We start from the raw sequence: 18,388 nt of genomic DNA, 5'->3' as shown, positions 1-18,388 counted from the left end.
TAAATATCAACCTAGGAAAGAACAAAAAATCTGGCAAGACTCAGCAATATCTCAACGTCTTGTCTGGAAGAATGAATACGTTTCTAGTTCGACCAACCATATGAGTCTGTTATAGCATAGAACAGCGTTTCTCAACCTGGGGGTCGGCACCCCTGAGGGGGTCGCAAGGGAGTGTCAAAGGGGTCGCCAAAGACCAACAGAAAACAATTTTTTTGAGTGAAGGTCATACATTGGGTTGTTAGGTGTCTTGTGTCCAAATTTGGTGTCAATTCATCCAGTGGTTTTTGAGTTCTGTTAATCCCACAAATGAACATTGTTGTTGTTCATTCGTTCAGTTGTCTCCGACTCTTCGTGACCTCATGGATTAGCCCACACCAGAGCCCCCTGTCGGCCGTCACCACCCCCAGCTCCTTCAAGGTCAGTCCAGTCACTTCAAGGATGCCATCCATCCATCTTGCCCTTGGTCAGCCCCTCTTCCTTTTAGCTTCCACTTTCCCCAGCATCATTGTCTTCTCTAGGCTTTGCTGTCTCCTCATAATGTGGCCAAAGGACAACTTTGTCTCTAGTATCTTTCTCTCCAGTGAGCAGTCGGGCTTTATTTCCTGGAGGATGGACTGGTTGGATCTTCTCGCAGTCCAAGGCACTCTCAGAACTTTCCTCCAACACCACAGCTCAAAAGCATCTTTCTTCCTTGGCTCAGCCTTCCCAGTTCTCACATCCGTAGGTGACTACAGGGAAGACCATGGCTTGGACTAGGCAATGGATCTTTGTTGCCAGTCTGATGTCTCCACTCTTTACGATTTTATCGAGACTGGACATTGCTCTCCTCTCAAGAAGGAAGCGTCTTCTGATTTCCTGGCCACAGTCTGCGTCTGCACTCATCTTTGCCCCTAGAAATACAAAGTCTGTCACGGCCTCCACGTTTTCTCCCTCTATTTCCCAGTTGTCAATCATTCTTGTTGCCATAATCTTGGTTTTTTTGACGTTTAGCTGCAACCCGGCTTTTGCGCTTTCTTCTTTCACCTTGATTAGAAGGCTCCTCAGCTCCTCCTCGCTTTCGGCCATCAGAGTGGTGTCATCTGCATATCTGAGGTTGTTCATGTTTCTTCCAGCAATTTTCACCCCAGCTTTGCATTCATCAAGCCCCGCACATTGTATGATGTGTTTTGCATACAAGTTACAAAGGTTGGGTGAGAGGATGCAGCCTTGTCGTACGCCTTTCCCAATCTTGAACCAGTCTGTTGTTCCGTGGTCAGTTCTGACTTGCTCCTTGGTCCTTGGACAGATCCCTCAGGAGAGAGGGAAGGGGGCTTGGGATGCCCATCCCACCAAGAACTTGCCACAATTTATTATGATCCACACAGTGAACATTAAATGAGCATTACGTTTCTATTTATATAGACTGGAGAGGATGGAGTGAAGTCTTCATTATGCCCGAGACAGAGCTTTGCTGTGGGACTCTTGGAGAAGATCCTCCAGCATCTTTTCTCCCTCCCCAGCACTGGAAAACTTCCCTAGGCTCCTCCTCCAGAGAGGGCCCAGCTGGGAACTTGTTTTCCCAGCAGCACTTGCATGGGGCGGGCATTGAAAAGTTTCTGATTTCCTCTTGGAGCATGATGGGAGTTGAAGTTTTTCTCTCTGTTTCTCAACCAATAAAAAGCCTGGTTGTGTCTATGCTTTGATTGGCTGAGAATGGACACAATCGGTGACTACAGTTCCCAGAACCCTCTCTGGCAGTTTGTCTTTTAAAAAAAAGTTATGGTTAAAACTTAAAATAATTCTGAAAAATCAATAGACTGGCGAATTGTTCTGAAACTTGGCAGGCCTGCAGTTGTAAATGGGGTCTAAAACCGAGGTAGGTTTCAAATGACTGAGGATTGAGCCTTTAATTTCCCTTTGTAGCCAATGGGACGAATCTTTGCCGAATAAAAACGGCAACACTCTTCGCGATTCGAGTAATTTCCTGGTAAACATAATGAGGGAATAGCCGAAAATTGACCCCAAGGCTGTATGCCTTTTGGCCAAATTGCACAAGCCTAGAAACCCCACAACACCCCAGTGATTCTGGCCATGAAGGCCTTCCACAATATTGTTGTTGTGACCCTCTGATGAAGCTTATGTTGGGAATTATTTATTTTATTTATTTCAATTTTTTCTATACCGGGCTTCTCACCTCTTAGAGGGACTCAGCCCGGTTTACAACCATAAAAACATACAATCAGTAAAATATCATAGTTCATAATTACAATAACACATTTAAAATAACAACTATATTTAAAACTACGGTGGTCAGTCGTCATATTAAAAACAAGTATACCTCATCTTCCATCCACAATCCTAGGGTGCTGTCTCATTCATCGAAAGCCTGTCTCCACAACCACGTCTTCACCCGTTTCCTGAATGTCAGGATAGACGGGGCGGTTCTGACCTCCAGTGGGAGAGAGTTCCAGAGTCGTGGGGCCACCACCGAGAAGGCCCTGTCCCTCGTCCCGAATGCCTTCTTCCTTGGCAGTTTCAAAAGTCCTACTGGATTCTGTTGTGTCTTTCTATGCCAGTGTTTCTCAACCTTCCTTAGGCTGTGATCCCTTAATACATTTTGTCATGTTATGGTGACCCCCAACCATAAAATTATTTTTGCTGCTACTTCATAATCGTAATTTGGCTACTGTTATGAATCATAATGTAAATATCTAATATGCAGGACGTATTTTCATTCACTGGACCAAATTTGACATAAATACCAGATACGTCCAAATCTGAATGCTGGTGGGGTTGTTGGGGGTGGATTGCTTGAGTCATTTGGAAGTTATAGTTGCTGGGATTTATAGTTCGCCTACTATCAAAGAGCATTCTGAATTACACCAATGATGGAATTGAACCAGTCTTGGCACACAGAACATGATCAACAGAAAATACTGGAAGGGCTTAGTGGGCATTGACCTTGAGTTTTGGAGTTGTAGTTCACCTACATCCGGAATCAAACAATGATGGATCTGGACCAAACTTGGCACAAATACTCAATATGTCCAAATGTGAACACTGGTGGAGTTTGGGAAAAATAGACCTTCACATTTGGGAGTTGTGGTTGCCGGGATTTATAGTTCACCTACAATCAAAGATCGTTCTGAACTCCACCAACAATAGAATTGGGCCAAACTTCCCACACAGAACCCCCATGTGGGTCACAGCAACGCATTGCTGGGTATGGCTAGTAGTCAATAAATCCGGCTCTCTTGATCCGTTTTGCCCAGCTTTTCAGTTCCCTCCTCCCTGTTCTGTTTTTGAGGATTGCACAAAACGGACCACCGAATATTACAAATCACTTTTGGTCAAACCAATTTGGTCCCAAGCCTAGTGGTTTCCAGGCTGTACGGCCATGTTCTAGCAGCCTTTTCACCTGACGTTTCGAACACAACATCACCATAACAGTATTATTTTTGTTTATTTAGACCCCTCTTTGAATCTCCTTGTGGAGAGAAACAGCGAAATATAAATAAATATAATAATAATAATGATACTGACCCACGATCTCGACAAGCGAAGCCAGGACGACCCCATCGCGGAGATCCTGCCTCAGGTCCTGCACGGGCTTGACCGCCGGCTTCTTCTTCAGCTGGGAATTCACCCAGGCCACATAGGCCTGCAGCTGTTGCTGTAAGACAGGAATTGGGACACAATACACAGGTTGAGTCCACCTCATACAAAATGTTGAGCCTGGAAGCATTTCAATATGTTTTTTGGGTGACCTCTCATTGCAAAGAGCATAACTGTAATACCATAAATAAACGCCTATACGTAAATATTGGCCACAATGACTGCACAAAATACATGCAATGTGGGTAATTCCTTTCCAATTGTTGTGACTCAGCTGGAATCTCAGAGTGATAGTGTCAATGATTATGATGAGGATGATGGGATTTAGATTCAGTCAGGTGCAAAGTGATGTCCCTGTGATAGACGAGGAAGAACAGGGTGAACAGGGTACAGAAGTTCAGTTGTTTCCCACAGCAAGGGATGACGCTGTTGATAATGAAACGACTGAGAGCCAGGTGCATTCTGATTTAGGAAGCGAGGACAGTTGTTCTCAGCCAGATAATGAGCAAGAAAGCACTAACGAACAGATTGACCTTGATGAGGTTGGAGCTTTAGATGGAGCTTTCCAGTAGCTTCTTCCTGCACAGTATTTTCAGTCAACTGCTCAAACAGCCTGCAGTCACGCTGGAACCTTTTACAGACACTTGAGCACATGCCTGGCCATTGTCAGTTTTACCATTGTCCTTCCCCCAGTCTAGATGACAGTACAAACTTACCACAACATACAGTTATATCTTGTCTGAGCAGACAGGTCCTTTTAATCAATTACATAGAGCCTTCGATGAACAAAATCACAGCACAAGCAGAGAGAATACACTGTACATGACTTCCTTATATACAATTCTATACAATTACACATAGCAAACTCTGATTGGTTCCCAACTCATTAACTTAACTCAGACCCAGGATTACATCATTCACAATCACCTGGACTAGGCCAGAACACATTCCCCAAATGATTCCCTATATACAGTTAATGCATGACTCAGCATTTCCAATAGAAGTCCATTAGCAGTGCATGACTCAGCTATATTACATTACAATACATTGTAAAACCTGACATAAACAGGCTGTTTGAAAATACCCCAGTATCAGAGCAACTTCTTGCTTCAACCAAGAGACTTAGGATTTATCTTGCAGTTTTCATGTTCATGGTTTCAGGACTTTATCATGTTCTCATGGGACTTTGCCTTGCTTATATCTTCTTGGATCCTGTTTTCAAGTGTTACCTTGTATTGAACTTTGGAACTATACTTTTGCTGGGTTGTTGTAGGTTTTTTCGGGCTATATGGCCATGGTTTAGAGGCATTCACACCTAGCTCCAGCAGACAAGAGTCCTTTGTCCCACCCTAGTCTTTCCACAGATATATAAACCCTTTTTCCTAGTTCCAACAGACCTCACTACCTCTGAAGATACTTGTCATAGATGCAGGCGAAAGGTCAGGAGAGAATGCCTCTAGACCATGGCCATATAGCTCGAAAAAACCTACAACAAAGCCTTTGACAATACATTATACTTTTGCTTTTTTAACTTTTGATCTTTTACTTTAATAAAGCATAAAGACTATTGCCTATGTGCTGTTTGATGTCTGAAGCAAGGTGATTCTACTCTGAGGTGCGACACCAATGTCTTGTTCACTCTTTCCTGGAGAGTTTCAAGTCAGAAGGTGGGGCGATAAACATTATTTAAAGAAAAATATACATGAAAATAGATGCATCGACTATTAATGTAATGCTAACATGAAAACATAATGCAATACAGCGCCTGGACCTCCTCTGTGTCGTTCAGGCGACATAATCACATTTACTCCTTTTGCTGCAAAGCCTCCCTTTCCGCTAAACTCCCTGTTATTCTGCTGACACGGCGGGTTTTAAGCTTCCGTTCCCCACCATTTCGGCAACATCAGTTGCAGCGCATTCTTCCACATGGTCCATCGGCCACAAAGTCGTATTCCGATCACCGAGCCATTTGTAATCATCCTGACAAGAGAAATCCAACTTCAGTCGCCACGCAACATTAGCTTTGGCCTCGGAAAAGAGCCCCACTGTCGGCGCGGGTTGGAGGCTGCTTGCTCAGCAGAAAAACAATGAGGATGGACCGGCCTGCTGCCATGGGTTTTGAACATTTTGGCTTCTTGTGGAAACAAGGATTGGAGAGAAAGCCTCAGTGGAGACCCCTTTTCCCCATGATAATGACTCTTCCAGGGCTGAATTTCCCTTCCAAGGAGTAGATTCCTCTCCCAATTGTCTCACCCCTTCTTAACTATGAGTCATTTGTAAGTCTGATGTTTGTAACTCAGGGACTGCCTGTATATTATATGCAGGTGGGACAAAAAGTAATGCCACCATCGCTCTAACTTTTCTCTCTTTCACAGCTACTGGAAATCTATGCATGATATGATAAAGGGAACCTTACTCCAGAAAGAATGGCAAAGTGCAAAACCAAAAACTTAGTTGGTATTAAATTAAACAGGTGTCATGTATCGTGTTCTGCAGTTGATGGTGGTTGGTGGTGGTAGGCCGATTTATTTATTTATTTGGAACTTTTATATACCGGTCTTCTCTCCTCCAACAAGGGAGTTCATACAGAATAGTTTAAAAACATCACATCAATAATACACTAATATAAACACATTAAAGTACTATCATACAATTATATAAAGCCAAGTCGTTAGCATAAAAATCACTATTCATCCCCATCCGTCCATGTGGTCAAGAGTTATTGCCTCACTCATCAAATGCCAGATTCCAAAGCCAGAATTCACCAACTTTCTAAAGGTCAGGAGGGAAGGGTCAGTTCTAATCTCCAATGGGAGAGAGTTCCAGAGCAGAGGGGCCACCACCGAGAAGGCCCTGTCCCTCGTCCCCACCAAACGCGATTGCAAAGATGGTGGGACCGAGAGCAGGGCCCCTCCAGAAGATCTTAACAACCTTGATGGTTCATAGGGGAGAATCTGTCCGGACAGGTAAACTGGGCCGGAGTCGTTTAGGGATTTATAGGTCAACACCAGCACTTTGAATTGTGCTCGGAAGCTAATTGGCAGCCAGTGGAGCTGGCGCAACAGAGGAGTAGTATGCTCCCTGTACCCCGCTCCTGTTAGGCCTAGAAGTTGGTGATGGGTTAATGTAAGTCTTAGTTCTAAAGGGTTGAGTAATCTGTAAGTAAGAGTTCATGGGTGAATGCAATTAAGGGTGGAGGTATGCAAGAAACAGGTTGCAGCTGGGTGTTTCTGGATATAAGGAGCTAGCCTTGGGACTGATCTTGGGGAGAAAAGTATTCTGTAACGTTGCCAGGGCTCTGCCAATATTTAGGCAGAGATGAACCAAACTACCAGTTTGTGATAAACAATTTAATTAAAACAACCCGAAAGTAAGTGCTGTTTTAATTAAGACATACCTGTTTCGACAGGCCTTTGATTTTTGATATTGCTGTTTTTAAATTGTTTTAAATTGCTTTTAAATTGTGTTAGATTTTAGCCATTCTTGTAAGCCGCTCCGAGCCCCAGGGGAGTAGCGGCATATAAGTTCGAATAATAAATAAATACATTGTTTAACCAAGCTCCCAGTTTGTGTTAAACAATTTAATTAAAACAACCAGAAAGTAAGTGCTGTTTTAATTAAATTGTTTAACACAAACTGGGAGTTTGGTTCATCTCTGCCTAAATATTGGCAGAGCCCTGGCAATGTGACAACAGGGCACTCTTTATTTCTTTGATATCCTCTCTTTCTAGGCAACGTACAAGAAAATGAAATGAATTGCAGATGAATAAAAGGATGACTTCAAGGAATCTGAGACTAGTTTACGTTCCCCTGATTTCAGTGTGTCTGCTCTAAGCCTGTCTCCAACCCAGTGCCTGACCTATTCCAGATAAACTTGCTTAGGCTTGTACTGTACCACTTTCCGGTGGAATTGATTACCTCTAAGCAGAAAGTAATTGATTTCATTCATGGGGCGTCTCAGGAGACTCTCATCTGACCTACATCGTAGCCTTGATGTGGGGAAGGAAGTCACATTTTACTCCAATGCTCTTCGCTGGCTCTGAATTTTTATTACCCCAAGAAATACGTCATGATTTCTTTCCTAAGCTGATACTCAGCTCCGTCTCTATGGTGGTGCTCATTTCATTTATATCTTTTTGCAAATGCCCCCCTTTGAAGGAAGATTACTTCTTTTCTTGCTTCAGATCCCTGACTTAATTAGCAGTTTGAGTAATCTCTCCCCCTTCTGCATATTATATAGGTTTTTCCTGCAGCACTTTGAAGCTTATTATATGGCCATAAAAAATCTCGGCGCTTACCATTTTCCTGCAAGATTTTGATGCCTATCGAAGGGGGGAAGAAACCCCATTCATCTGGCATCTGAGACACAAAAGATATATTTATTTCGGAGATATAAGCACAGAGCCATGCTTAATGAGCGAAGAAAAGGCAGAGAGGCATCAAATACACAGAAATGAGCAAACCGAAAGGCCCTTGGTGATGCTCAAGGCACCCAAGTGTTGACATGAGAAGTATTTTGGTTGCAGCTCCATTTAAAACGCCCCTTTTACTAACTGCGCTTTGCATTCAGGAAGGTTTCTTCCTTCTGCATCTTGCAAAAAATCATCTTTCTCTCCAAATGTGATCCGTTGCTGTGTCACATTGCATGCGTGGGTTGGACTTGATTTCATCTTAAAAGAAGCTGCTCCATTTCCCACATCTCCAGCAAAAATCAGAAAGTGATCCATCATTTTCCACGTTCTGGCTACTGATCATGATATCTGTATGTGTGTATGTGTGTGTGTGTATACTCATACACATGTCGGAGCCCAGAAGCCTTAAAGAGCCAGACTAAGGAGTATGTCCAAAACACACACATATACACATATATACATATACACACATACTGATATCATGATTAGCAGCCAGAACATGGAATGTGTGTATATATGTGTGTATGCGTATATATGGTATAGATATATGTTTGTGTATATGGTATATATGTATGTGCGTATATGTGTATGTATATATACACACAAACATATACACATATATACATAAACACACATATGTACACACATATATACACATGTGTACACATGTGTGTATATGATATATATGTATGTGCATATGTGTGTGTGTGTATATACACACAAACATATACACATATATACATATACACACATATGTGTACACACATATATACACATACTTATATACCATATACACACACATATACACACACATTCCATGTTCTGGCTACTGATCATGATATCTGTATGTGTGTGTATGTATGTGTGTGTATATATATACAAACATATTTATTTTATTTTAATTTATTTGGGGGTTCTTTTACCACGCCCTTCTCACCCCGAGGGGGACTCAGGGCGGCTTACAGGAGCAAGGCACCATTTGATGCCTGCATCAAAAACAATCGTACACAAAGTTACATAAAATTACAACAATTCACAGTTGACATGCATACAATATAATCATAAAATCCATAAAATCCTTAAAACCAAATACAAACCCAGTTTCTCCTCTTACATGGTCAGTGTTTGTTAACACCTAGATCTAGTTTTTCGTTCCATTCATCCATCCTGCTTGTTTTACTTGCCTGATTGACTGATTTAATTGCCAGAGTGGCCAAAGGCCTGGTCCCATAACCAAGTTTTCACCCTCCTCCTGAAGGCGAGGAGGGATGATGATGCCCTAATCTCCCCCGGGAGTGAGTTCCACAGGTGGGGGGCCACCACTGAGAAAGCCCTGCTCCTCGTCCCCACCAGCCTCACTTGTGACAGTGGTGGGGTCGAGAGCAGGGCCTCCCCAGATGATCTCAGACTCCGGGGTGGTACATAGAGGGAGATACGTTCGGACAGATACGCTGGACCGGAACCGTGTAGGGTTTTGTAGGTCAAAACCAGCACCTTGAATTGTGCTCGGAACTGAATCGGCAGCCAGTGGAGCTGGCACAACAGGGGGGTGGTATGCTCCCTGTATGTTGCTCCGGTAAGCAATCTGGCCGCCGCTCGTTGGACTAGTTGAAGTTTCCGAACAGTCTTCAAGGGCAACCCCAAGTAGAGAGCGTTGCAGTAGTCTATTCGGGATGTAACAAGAGCGTGGACCACCGTGGCCAGATCAGACTTCCCGAGGTACGGGCGCAACTGGTGCACAAGTTTTAGTTGTGCAAAAGCTCTCCCAGCCACCGCTGAGACCTGGGATTCCAGGTTCAGCTGAGAGTCCAGGATCACTCCCAAGCTGCGAACCTGCGTCTTCAGGGGGAGTGTAACCCCATCCAACACAGGCTGTAACCCTATACCCTGTTCGGCCTTGCGACTGACCAGTAGGACCTCTGTCTTGTCTGGATTCAATTTCAATTTGTTAGCTCTCATCCAGTCCGACACAGCAGCTAGACACCGATTCAAGGTCTGGACAGCCTCCTTGGTGACAGGTGAGAAGGAGTGACAGATCTGGACATCATCTGCGTAGAGATAACATCTCAGTCCGAAACTCCGAATGATCTCCCCCAGCGGCTTCATGTAGATGTTAAATAACATTGGGGACAGGATCGAACCCTGTGGGACTCCACACGACAACGGTTGTGGGGCCGAACAGGTGTCACCCAGTAACACCTTCTGGGACCGTCCCTCAAGAAATGACTGGAGCCACTGCAAGGCAGTACCCCCAAGACCCATGTCTATGAGGCGTCCTAGAAGGATACCGTGATCGATGGTATCGAAGGCCGCTGAGAGGTCCAGCAGAACTAACAGGGACACACTCCCCCTGTCCAGTTCCCTGCGCAGATCATCTACCAAGGCGACCAAGGCTGTTTCCGTTCCATGTCCCGGTCTAAAGCCAGACTGTGCCGGATCAAGATAATCAGTGTCTACCAGGAATCCCTGGAGTTGTGCCGCCACCACACGTTCCAGGACTTTGCCCAAATAGGGGAGATTGGAAACTGGCCGATAGTTGTCTAATTGAGTGGGGTCCAGTGATGGTTTTTTCAACAGCGGTTTGATAATAGCTTGTTTTAAGCTCGCTGGAATCTTGCCCTCCTGTAAGGAGGCATTAACCACCACCTTCACCCACTCTGCCAAACCCCCTCTGGCTTCTTTTAACAGCCAGGATGGGCAGGGGTCTAGGATGCATGTGGTGGGCCGCACCTCTCCAAGGATCCTGTCCACATCCTCAAGCTGAACCAATTGAAATGAATCCAATAAAACCTGACAAGCAGATGCTCTCGTTACATTCCTAGAGACTGCAGGTAAGGTGGTGTCAAAAGCCGACCGAATCCGCCCAATTTTATCTGTGAAGAATCGAGCAAACGCTTCACAGCGAGCTCCAGAGTTGTCAGGGATCTCGCTTTTCGGCGGGTTTAACAGACCCCTGACAACTCGGAAGAGCTCAGCTGGACGATTCTTCGCAGATGCAATATTGGCAGCAAAAGATGTTTTTTGTGCTGCCGCTATTGCCACATCGTAAGACCTTAAAAAGGCGTTCAGATGTGTTTGGGCTGATTTAGTCGGATTCCTGCGCCACACGCGCTCTAGCCACCTCTTCTTTCGCTTCATTGCCGCCAGCTCCTCAGTAAACCAAGAGGCTGGGTTAGCTCGGTTACTCGAGAGGGGGCGTTCTGGAGCGATTGTGTCGATTGCCCTAGTCATCTCGGTGTTCCAATGAGAGACCAAGGCATCGACAGGGTCGCCAGTCAAGGAGGTGGGAAACTCCCCAAGAGCCGTCAGGAAACCATTTGGATCCATAAGTCTCCTGGGGCGGACCATTCTAATGGGTCCACCACCCCTGCGGAGGTTGGGAGGAACAGTAAGTCTAAACCTAATCAGGTAGTGATCGGACCATGACAATGGAGCGATGGTCAGCTCCTCCGCCCCGACACTGTCACCCCATCCCTGTGTAAAGACCAAATCCAGTGTGTGTCCGGCAGTATGGGTGGGACCAGATACTAATTGGGACAGGCCCATGGTTGTCATGGCGGCCATGAAGTCCTGAGCCGCTCCAGAAAGAGAGGTCTCGGCATGAACATTGAAATCTCCCAGGACCAAAAGCCGCTGGGAGCTCAACGCCATGTCCGAGACCACTCCTGCTAGCTCAGGTAAGGAGACTGTCGTGCAGCGGGGTGGTCGGTACGCTAACAGAATCCCTATCCTGTCCCGGTCACCATACAGACACATATATACACATATATATACACACACATACATACAGATAACACGATCAGTAGCCAGAACATGGAATGTGTGTATATATATATGTGTGTATATATATGGTATATATGTATGTGCATATATGTGTGTGTACATATACACACAAACATATACACACATATACATATACACACATATATGTACACACATATATACGCATACTTATATACCATATACACACACATATACAGACACATTCCATGTTCTGGCTACTGATCATGATATCTTTATGTGTGTGTATGTGTGTGTGTGTATATATATACACAAACACACAGACACATATATACACACACACATATATATACACATACATACAGATAACACGATCAGTAGCCAGAACATGGAATGTGTGTATATATATGTGTGTATATAGGTGTGTGTATATATATAGTATACATGTGTGTGTATGTGTGTGTATATATATATACACAAATACACAGACACATATATACACACACACACATATATATATAAACATACATACAGATAACACGATCAGTAGCCAGAACATGGAATGTGTGTATATATATGTGTGTATATAGGTGTGTGTATATATTTATTTATTTATTTATTTATTTGCTATACTTGTATACCGCCGTTTCTCAGCCTAGCCGGCGACTCAACGCGGTTTACAGTATATATGTGTGTGTTGTATATATGTATGTGCATATATGTGTGTGCATATATGGGTAAATGTAAATACATATATACACATACATATATACCATATACATACACACATATATACCGTATATATATACACAAACACACGTATACACACACATATACACACACACATACACACACACAAACACACACATTTATATACATACACACAAAATATCAGTACCATGCATTTGTCGGCCAGCAAACAAAGTCCTAACTGTTCTCAATGCAGGCCAAGTGCACATCAATTTTTTTCTTAGGGGAACATTGATTGTAATTGGCCTCTCTCCTCTGAATTTTCTCATTAAAAGTCCTCTTTCTATGTTAAATTGTGTCCGTGCTGTTTGGGCCCCGCATGGAGATCCCAGCAAACTGAGATAAAAGGGGAATGAAAAGAGGCACCGACAATTTTCATTTGTGGATTAATATAAGACGGGTTACACTATATGATACGATGCCGGGATGCGACCGCGGCGATGAGCGAGGAAGGCAGAGTCGGTGCATGAGCTTCCGTTCTCATTATTATTTGTCTCTCCCCAGGGAAGGTTTCAAAGCAGGACTAATTAGTCGCTTTCATCTCCAACGTCTGAAAATTTACCCGGCGTTCTTTGAATCTAGGGGAAATCCGTACATTCCCCAGAAGACTTTCCTTGCACAGCCGGATAGCAGGAGCCCATAGTTTTCCTTAGGCCAACATTGTGGTTCTGTGTGGCCAACTCCTTTAAGAGAGCATCCACAAAGGGACGGATTCCCATGTGTTACCGCTCTATTCACCTTAAGCACAGACAAGCATCTCGAGGTCTGAGGATGACCTGGGAAGGAATCCCACTGGAGCATTGCAGCGCACCCAAATACCCGGGAGTCACTCTGGACTGTGCTCTGACTTACAAGAAGCACTGCTTGAATAGCAAGCAAAAAGTGGGTGCTAGAAATAATATCATACGGAAGCTGACTGGCACAACCTGGGGATCACAACCAGACACAGTGAAGACATCTGCCCTTGTGCTTGGCTACTCTGCTGCTGAGTACGCATACCCAGTGTGGTACACATCTCACCATACTAAAACAGTGGATGTGGCTCTTAATGAGACATGCCGCATTATCACAGGATGTGTACACCCAACACCGCTGGAGAAATTATATTGTTTAGCTGGTATTGCACCACCTGATATCTGTCGGAAAGTAGCAGTCAGTAACGAAAGGAAGGAAGATAGATGCTTTTGAACTGTGGTGTTGGTGGAAAATTCTGAGAGTGCCTTGGACCGCAAGAAGATCCAACCAGTCCATACTTCAAGAAGTAAAGCCAGACTGCTCATTGGAAGGAAGGATATGAGAGGCAAAGATGAAGTACTTTGGTCACATCATTATCTTCTCTAAGCTTTCCTGTCTTCTCATGATGTTGGGGAAAAGGGAAGGAAAAAAGGAAGAGGGGCCGACCAAGGGCAAGATGGGTGGATGGTATCCTTGAAGTGACTGGCTTGACTCTGAAGGAGCTAGGAGTGGTGATGGCCGAGAGGGAGCTCTGGCATGGGCTGGTCCATGAGGTCACGAAGAGTCGGAAGCGACTGAACGAATAAACAACAAAACGAAAGGACCAAAGGGAAGGAAAAAGGAAGAGGGGCCGACCAAGGGAAAGATGGGTGCTTGGTATCCTTGAAGTGATCGGCTTGACTCTGAAGGAGCTGGGGGTGGTAACGGCCGAGAGGGAGCTCTGGCATGGGCTGGTCCATGAGGGCACAAAGAGTCGGAAGCGACTGAACGAATAAACAACAAAACGAAAGGACCAAAAGAAAGGAAAAAGTAAGAGGGGCCGACCAAGGGCAAGATGGGTGGATGGTATCCTTGAAGTGACTGGCTTGACTTTGAAGGAGCTGGGGGTGGTGACGGCCGAGAGGGAGCTCTGGCATGGGCTGGTCCATGAGGTCACGAAGAGTCGGAAGCGACTGAACAAATAAACAACAAAACGTAAGGACCAAAGGGAAGGAAAAAGTAAGAGGGGCCGACCAAGGGAAAGATGGGTGGTTGGTATCCTTGAAGTGATTGGCTTGACTCTGAAGGAGCTGGGGGTGGTAACGGCCGAGAGGGAGCTCTGGCATGGGCTGGTCCATGAGGTCACTAAGAGTCGGAAGCGACTGAACGAATAAACAACAAAACAAAAGGACCAAAGGGAAGGAAAAAGGAAGAGGGGCCGACCAAGGGAAAGATGGGTGGTTGGTATCCTTGAAGTGACTGGCTTGACTCTGAAGGAGCTGGGGGTGGTGACAGCCGAGAGGGAGCTCTGGCATGGATGGTAGTCCATGAGGTCACGAAGAGTCGGAAGCGACTGAACAAATAAACAACAAAACGTAAGGACCAAAGGGAAGGAAAAAGTAAGAGGGGCCGACCAAGGGAAATATGGGTGGTTGGTATCCTTGAAGTGACTGGCATGACTCTGAAGAAGCTGGGGGTCTTGACGGCTGCGAGGGAGCTCTGGCATGGGCTGGTCCATGAGGTCACAAAGAGTCGGAAGCGATTGAACGAATAAACAACAAAACGAAAGGACCAAGGCATTGACATCTCCACCTCATCTGTGTTTGGATATCACCCAGCAAACCATGCCTTAAATCAAGAAAGTGCTTCCTAAGATCTACAGTGATACTCGCAGGAACACCTCAGCAAGCAAGAGTCCAAAAGTGGCAGGTGAAACCTCAATCAGTGACTGATACAAAATGAGAGACTCCCTCCTGGGCACACAGAAAACTGGGCGACTTGGAAGGCGCTGAACACCTTGGAAGGCGCTGAACACTCTGGCACCACGAGATGCAGAGCCAACCTTCAGAAATGGGACTAAAAAAAGTGGAACCCACGACATGCAAGTGCAGAGAACAGCAAACCACAGACCATCTACTCCAATGCAACCTGAGCCCTGCCACATACACAACAGAGGACCTTTTTATAGCCACACCAGAGGCACTCCAAGTGGCCAGCTTCTGGTCAAAGGAAATCTAGTATAATGTCAAGTTTGTAACTTTGTTTGTGTTTTTAAATCTATATATATATATAAATGCTCTGTGCCTAGTGAGTACCTTAAAAACAAAAGAACCAATGAACAAAATCACACCAAATTTGGCAACAAAATGTCTCACAACACAAGGAGTGACCATCACTCAAAAATTTATGATTCTGTCATTTGGGAGTTGTAGTTGCTGGGATTTATAGTTCACCTCTAATCAAAGAGCATTCTGAACCCCACCAACGATGGAATTTAACCAAACTTGGCACACAGAACTTCCATGACCAACAGAAAATCCTGGAAGGGTTTGGTGAGCATTGACCTTGACTTTGGGAGTTGTAGTTCACCTACATCCAGAGAGCACTGTGGACTCAAACAATGATGGATCTGCACCAAACTTGGCACAAGCACTCAATACGCCCAAATACGTACACAGATGGAGTTTGGGGGAAATAGACCTTGACATTTGGGAGTTGTAGTCACTGGGATTCACAGTTCGCCTACAATCAAAGAGCATTATGTACCCCACAAACGACAGAATTGGGGCAAACTTCCCACACAAAACCCCCGTGACCATCAGAAAATACTTAAGGTCATCCAATCTAACTCCCTTCATCAGGGCAAGAAAACTTAATCAAAGTCCTCCTGACAAAGAGCCATCCAGCCATAGATAGAGAGAGAGAGAGAGAGAGAGAGAGAGAGAGAGATAGAAGATAGACAGATAGATGGATATGATTCACACACAGAGATATAGTATCATAGATTTGAAAGGACCATTAAGGACAATGATATCTTGCATGTTCCAGGGTGGGCAAACCAGACACTCTCCACATCAACACTGACAAAGAAACAGCAAGAAATACTGTTTACCCACAAGCAGAAAGGAATTACATAGATTAGAAACCAACACTTTCTCATTACCCGTATATTCCGGCATATAAGACGACTGGACGTATAAGACGACCCCCAACTTTTCCAGTTAAAATATAGAGTTAAGACGACTCCCATGCATAAGACTACACCCGCGTATAAGACGACCCCTGACTTTTGAGAAGATTTTATTGGGTTAAAAAGTAGTCTTATACGCCAGAATATACTGTACTTTATTTTCCAGATCAACAGACTGGGCCACAGCTACGCGTGGCAGGGGACAGCTAGTACATTATAACTCTACCCTCAATTCACTTCTGATACGATAAATAAATACAGCTCTATTTATTTACTGAAGAGTTTCTACCTTTCTAGTTATTCCCTGTAGGGATCAACTGGGGCATCCCATCACACCTGCATGATCCTTATGCCATGTGTCTAAGAAGCCAAGCAGGAATAGCACGGCGTGCCATAACACTGCAGACGAGAAGGGAGGGATTATAATACATCCAATTGTCCCTTCTGCCTGTTCTCCTACATCCTGTCTTTCTAGGTATTTGCATGCTAAAGATGCACACTATGCCTTTGGACATCTCTCTACAGCAGTTTCTCAACCTGGGGGTCGGAACCCCTGGAGGGGTCGCGAAGGGGTGTCAGAGGGGTCGCCAAAGACCATCAGAAAACACAGTATTTTCTGTTGGTCATGGGGGTCTCTGTGTGGGAAGTTTGGCCCAATTCTATCACTGTTGGGGTTCAGAACGCTCCTTGATTGTAGGTGAACTATAAATCCCAGCAAGTACAACTCCCAAATCTCAAGGTCTATTTTCCCAAAACCCCACAAGTGTTCACATTTGGGCATATGGAGTATCCATGCCGAGTTTGGTCCAGATCCATCATTGTTGGAGTCTAGAGTGCTCTCTGGATGTAGGCAAACTTCAACTCCCAAACTCAAGGTCAATGGCCATCAAACCCTTCCGATATTTTCTGTTGGTCATGGGAGTTCTGTGGGCCAACTTTGGTTCAATTCCATTGTTGGTGGGGTTCAGAATGCTCTTTGTTTACAGGTTAAATACAAATCCCAGCAACTACAACTCCCAAATGGCAAAATCAATCTCGCCGCCAACCCCACCAGTATTCAAATTTGGGCATACCGCGTATTTGTGGCAAATTTGCTCCAGTGAATGAAAATACATACTGCAGATCATTATTTACATGGCGATTCATAATGTTAGGGTTATGGTTGGGGGTCACCACAATATGAGGAACTGTATTAAGGGATCGCGGCATTAGGAAGGTTGAGAACCACTGCTCTACAGCTCGTCTGTCTTTTCTGGTAGAGATAGAAGAGACCATCTAATCCAATCTTTGGGGTTGCAGGAACACTCCTGAGAGATGGCCCTCCAGCACCTGCTTAAGAATGCCCAGAGAAAGATGCTCCACCAGACTCATAGACATCACAACAACTCCTCTACCAACAGGAAGTTCTTCTCAATGTTGAGGTGCATTCAAACTCTTTTCTTGCTTGCCTTTCTGCTGTCTATGGTTCAAGAAGACTTGTCCTACATTCACCAAGTGATTCCCAACCTGTGGTCCATGGACCATCAGTGGTCTGCAAGAACTAAAATATGGTCCATGGCCTCACCGTTGCAGCAAAAGCAACTGGTCTCGCGAAACCCTCCTATAGTGCTAAGTCTTGGTTTTCAACGATCGTAGCAATGGATGAGCAAATGGCAACTACTGGATGGCATATGTTCTGTAACAGAAACTAGAGCTGATGTGGTCTATCCAATGCAATCTTCTGAATCAGTACCCCAAATAACCAAACTCAATCTAAGGTTGACCAAAAACTGATTCATAATTCTTTTGATACTAATGTTGGAGAGTGGTTACTGGTCAAAATGGTTCATGGTCAAGTGGTCCCTGGTCAAAAAAACATTGGGAACCACTGCACTAAGACATGATCTCCAACACCTTCACCAGCCTCAGACCCAACAGGCATTCCTCTGTCTTGTTTACTGACCGCACATTGAAAGCACTTCTCTGGTCTGTACGTTGTCCAAAACAG

The 18,388-nt window shown here is 44.6% G+C and overlaps 1 protein-coding gene across 8 annotated transcripts in view; it reads right to left on the bottom strand.

Moving 5' to 3' along the window:
• DIXDC1 (DIX domain containing 1) overlaps positions 1-18,388 on the bottom strand; it is a 96,171-nt gene that overhangs the window by 59,903 nt on the left and 17,880 nt on the right. For all 8 annotated transcript variants that reach the window (XM_067470796.1, XM_067470797.1, XM_060787196.2 and 5 more), the window contains exon 2: positions 3,523-3,652. In XM_067470796.1, the coding sequence (XP_067326897.1) occupies positions 3,523-3,652 (130 nt within the window). The remainder of the gene's footprint in view (positions 1-3,522; positions 3,653-18,388) is intronic.

This window comes from Anolis sagrei, chromosome 7, assembly GCF_037176765.1.
Source record: "Anolis sagrei isolate rAnoSag1 chromosome 7, rAnoSag1.mat, whole genome shotgun sequence".
Classification (NCBI taxonomy): Eukaryota; Metazoa; Chordata; class Lepidosauria; order Squamata; family Dactyloidae; genus Anolis; species Anolis sagrei.
Note: the sequence above shows the minus strand (reverse complement) of the source record. Positions and strands in the feature narration are given on the sequence as shown.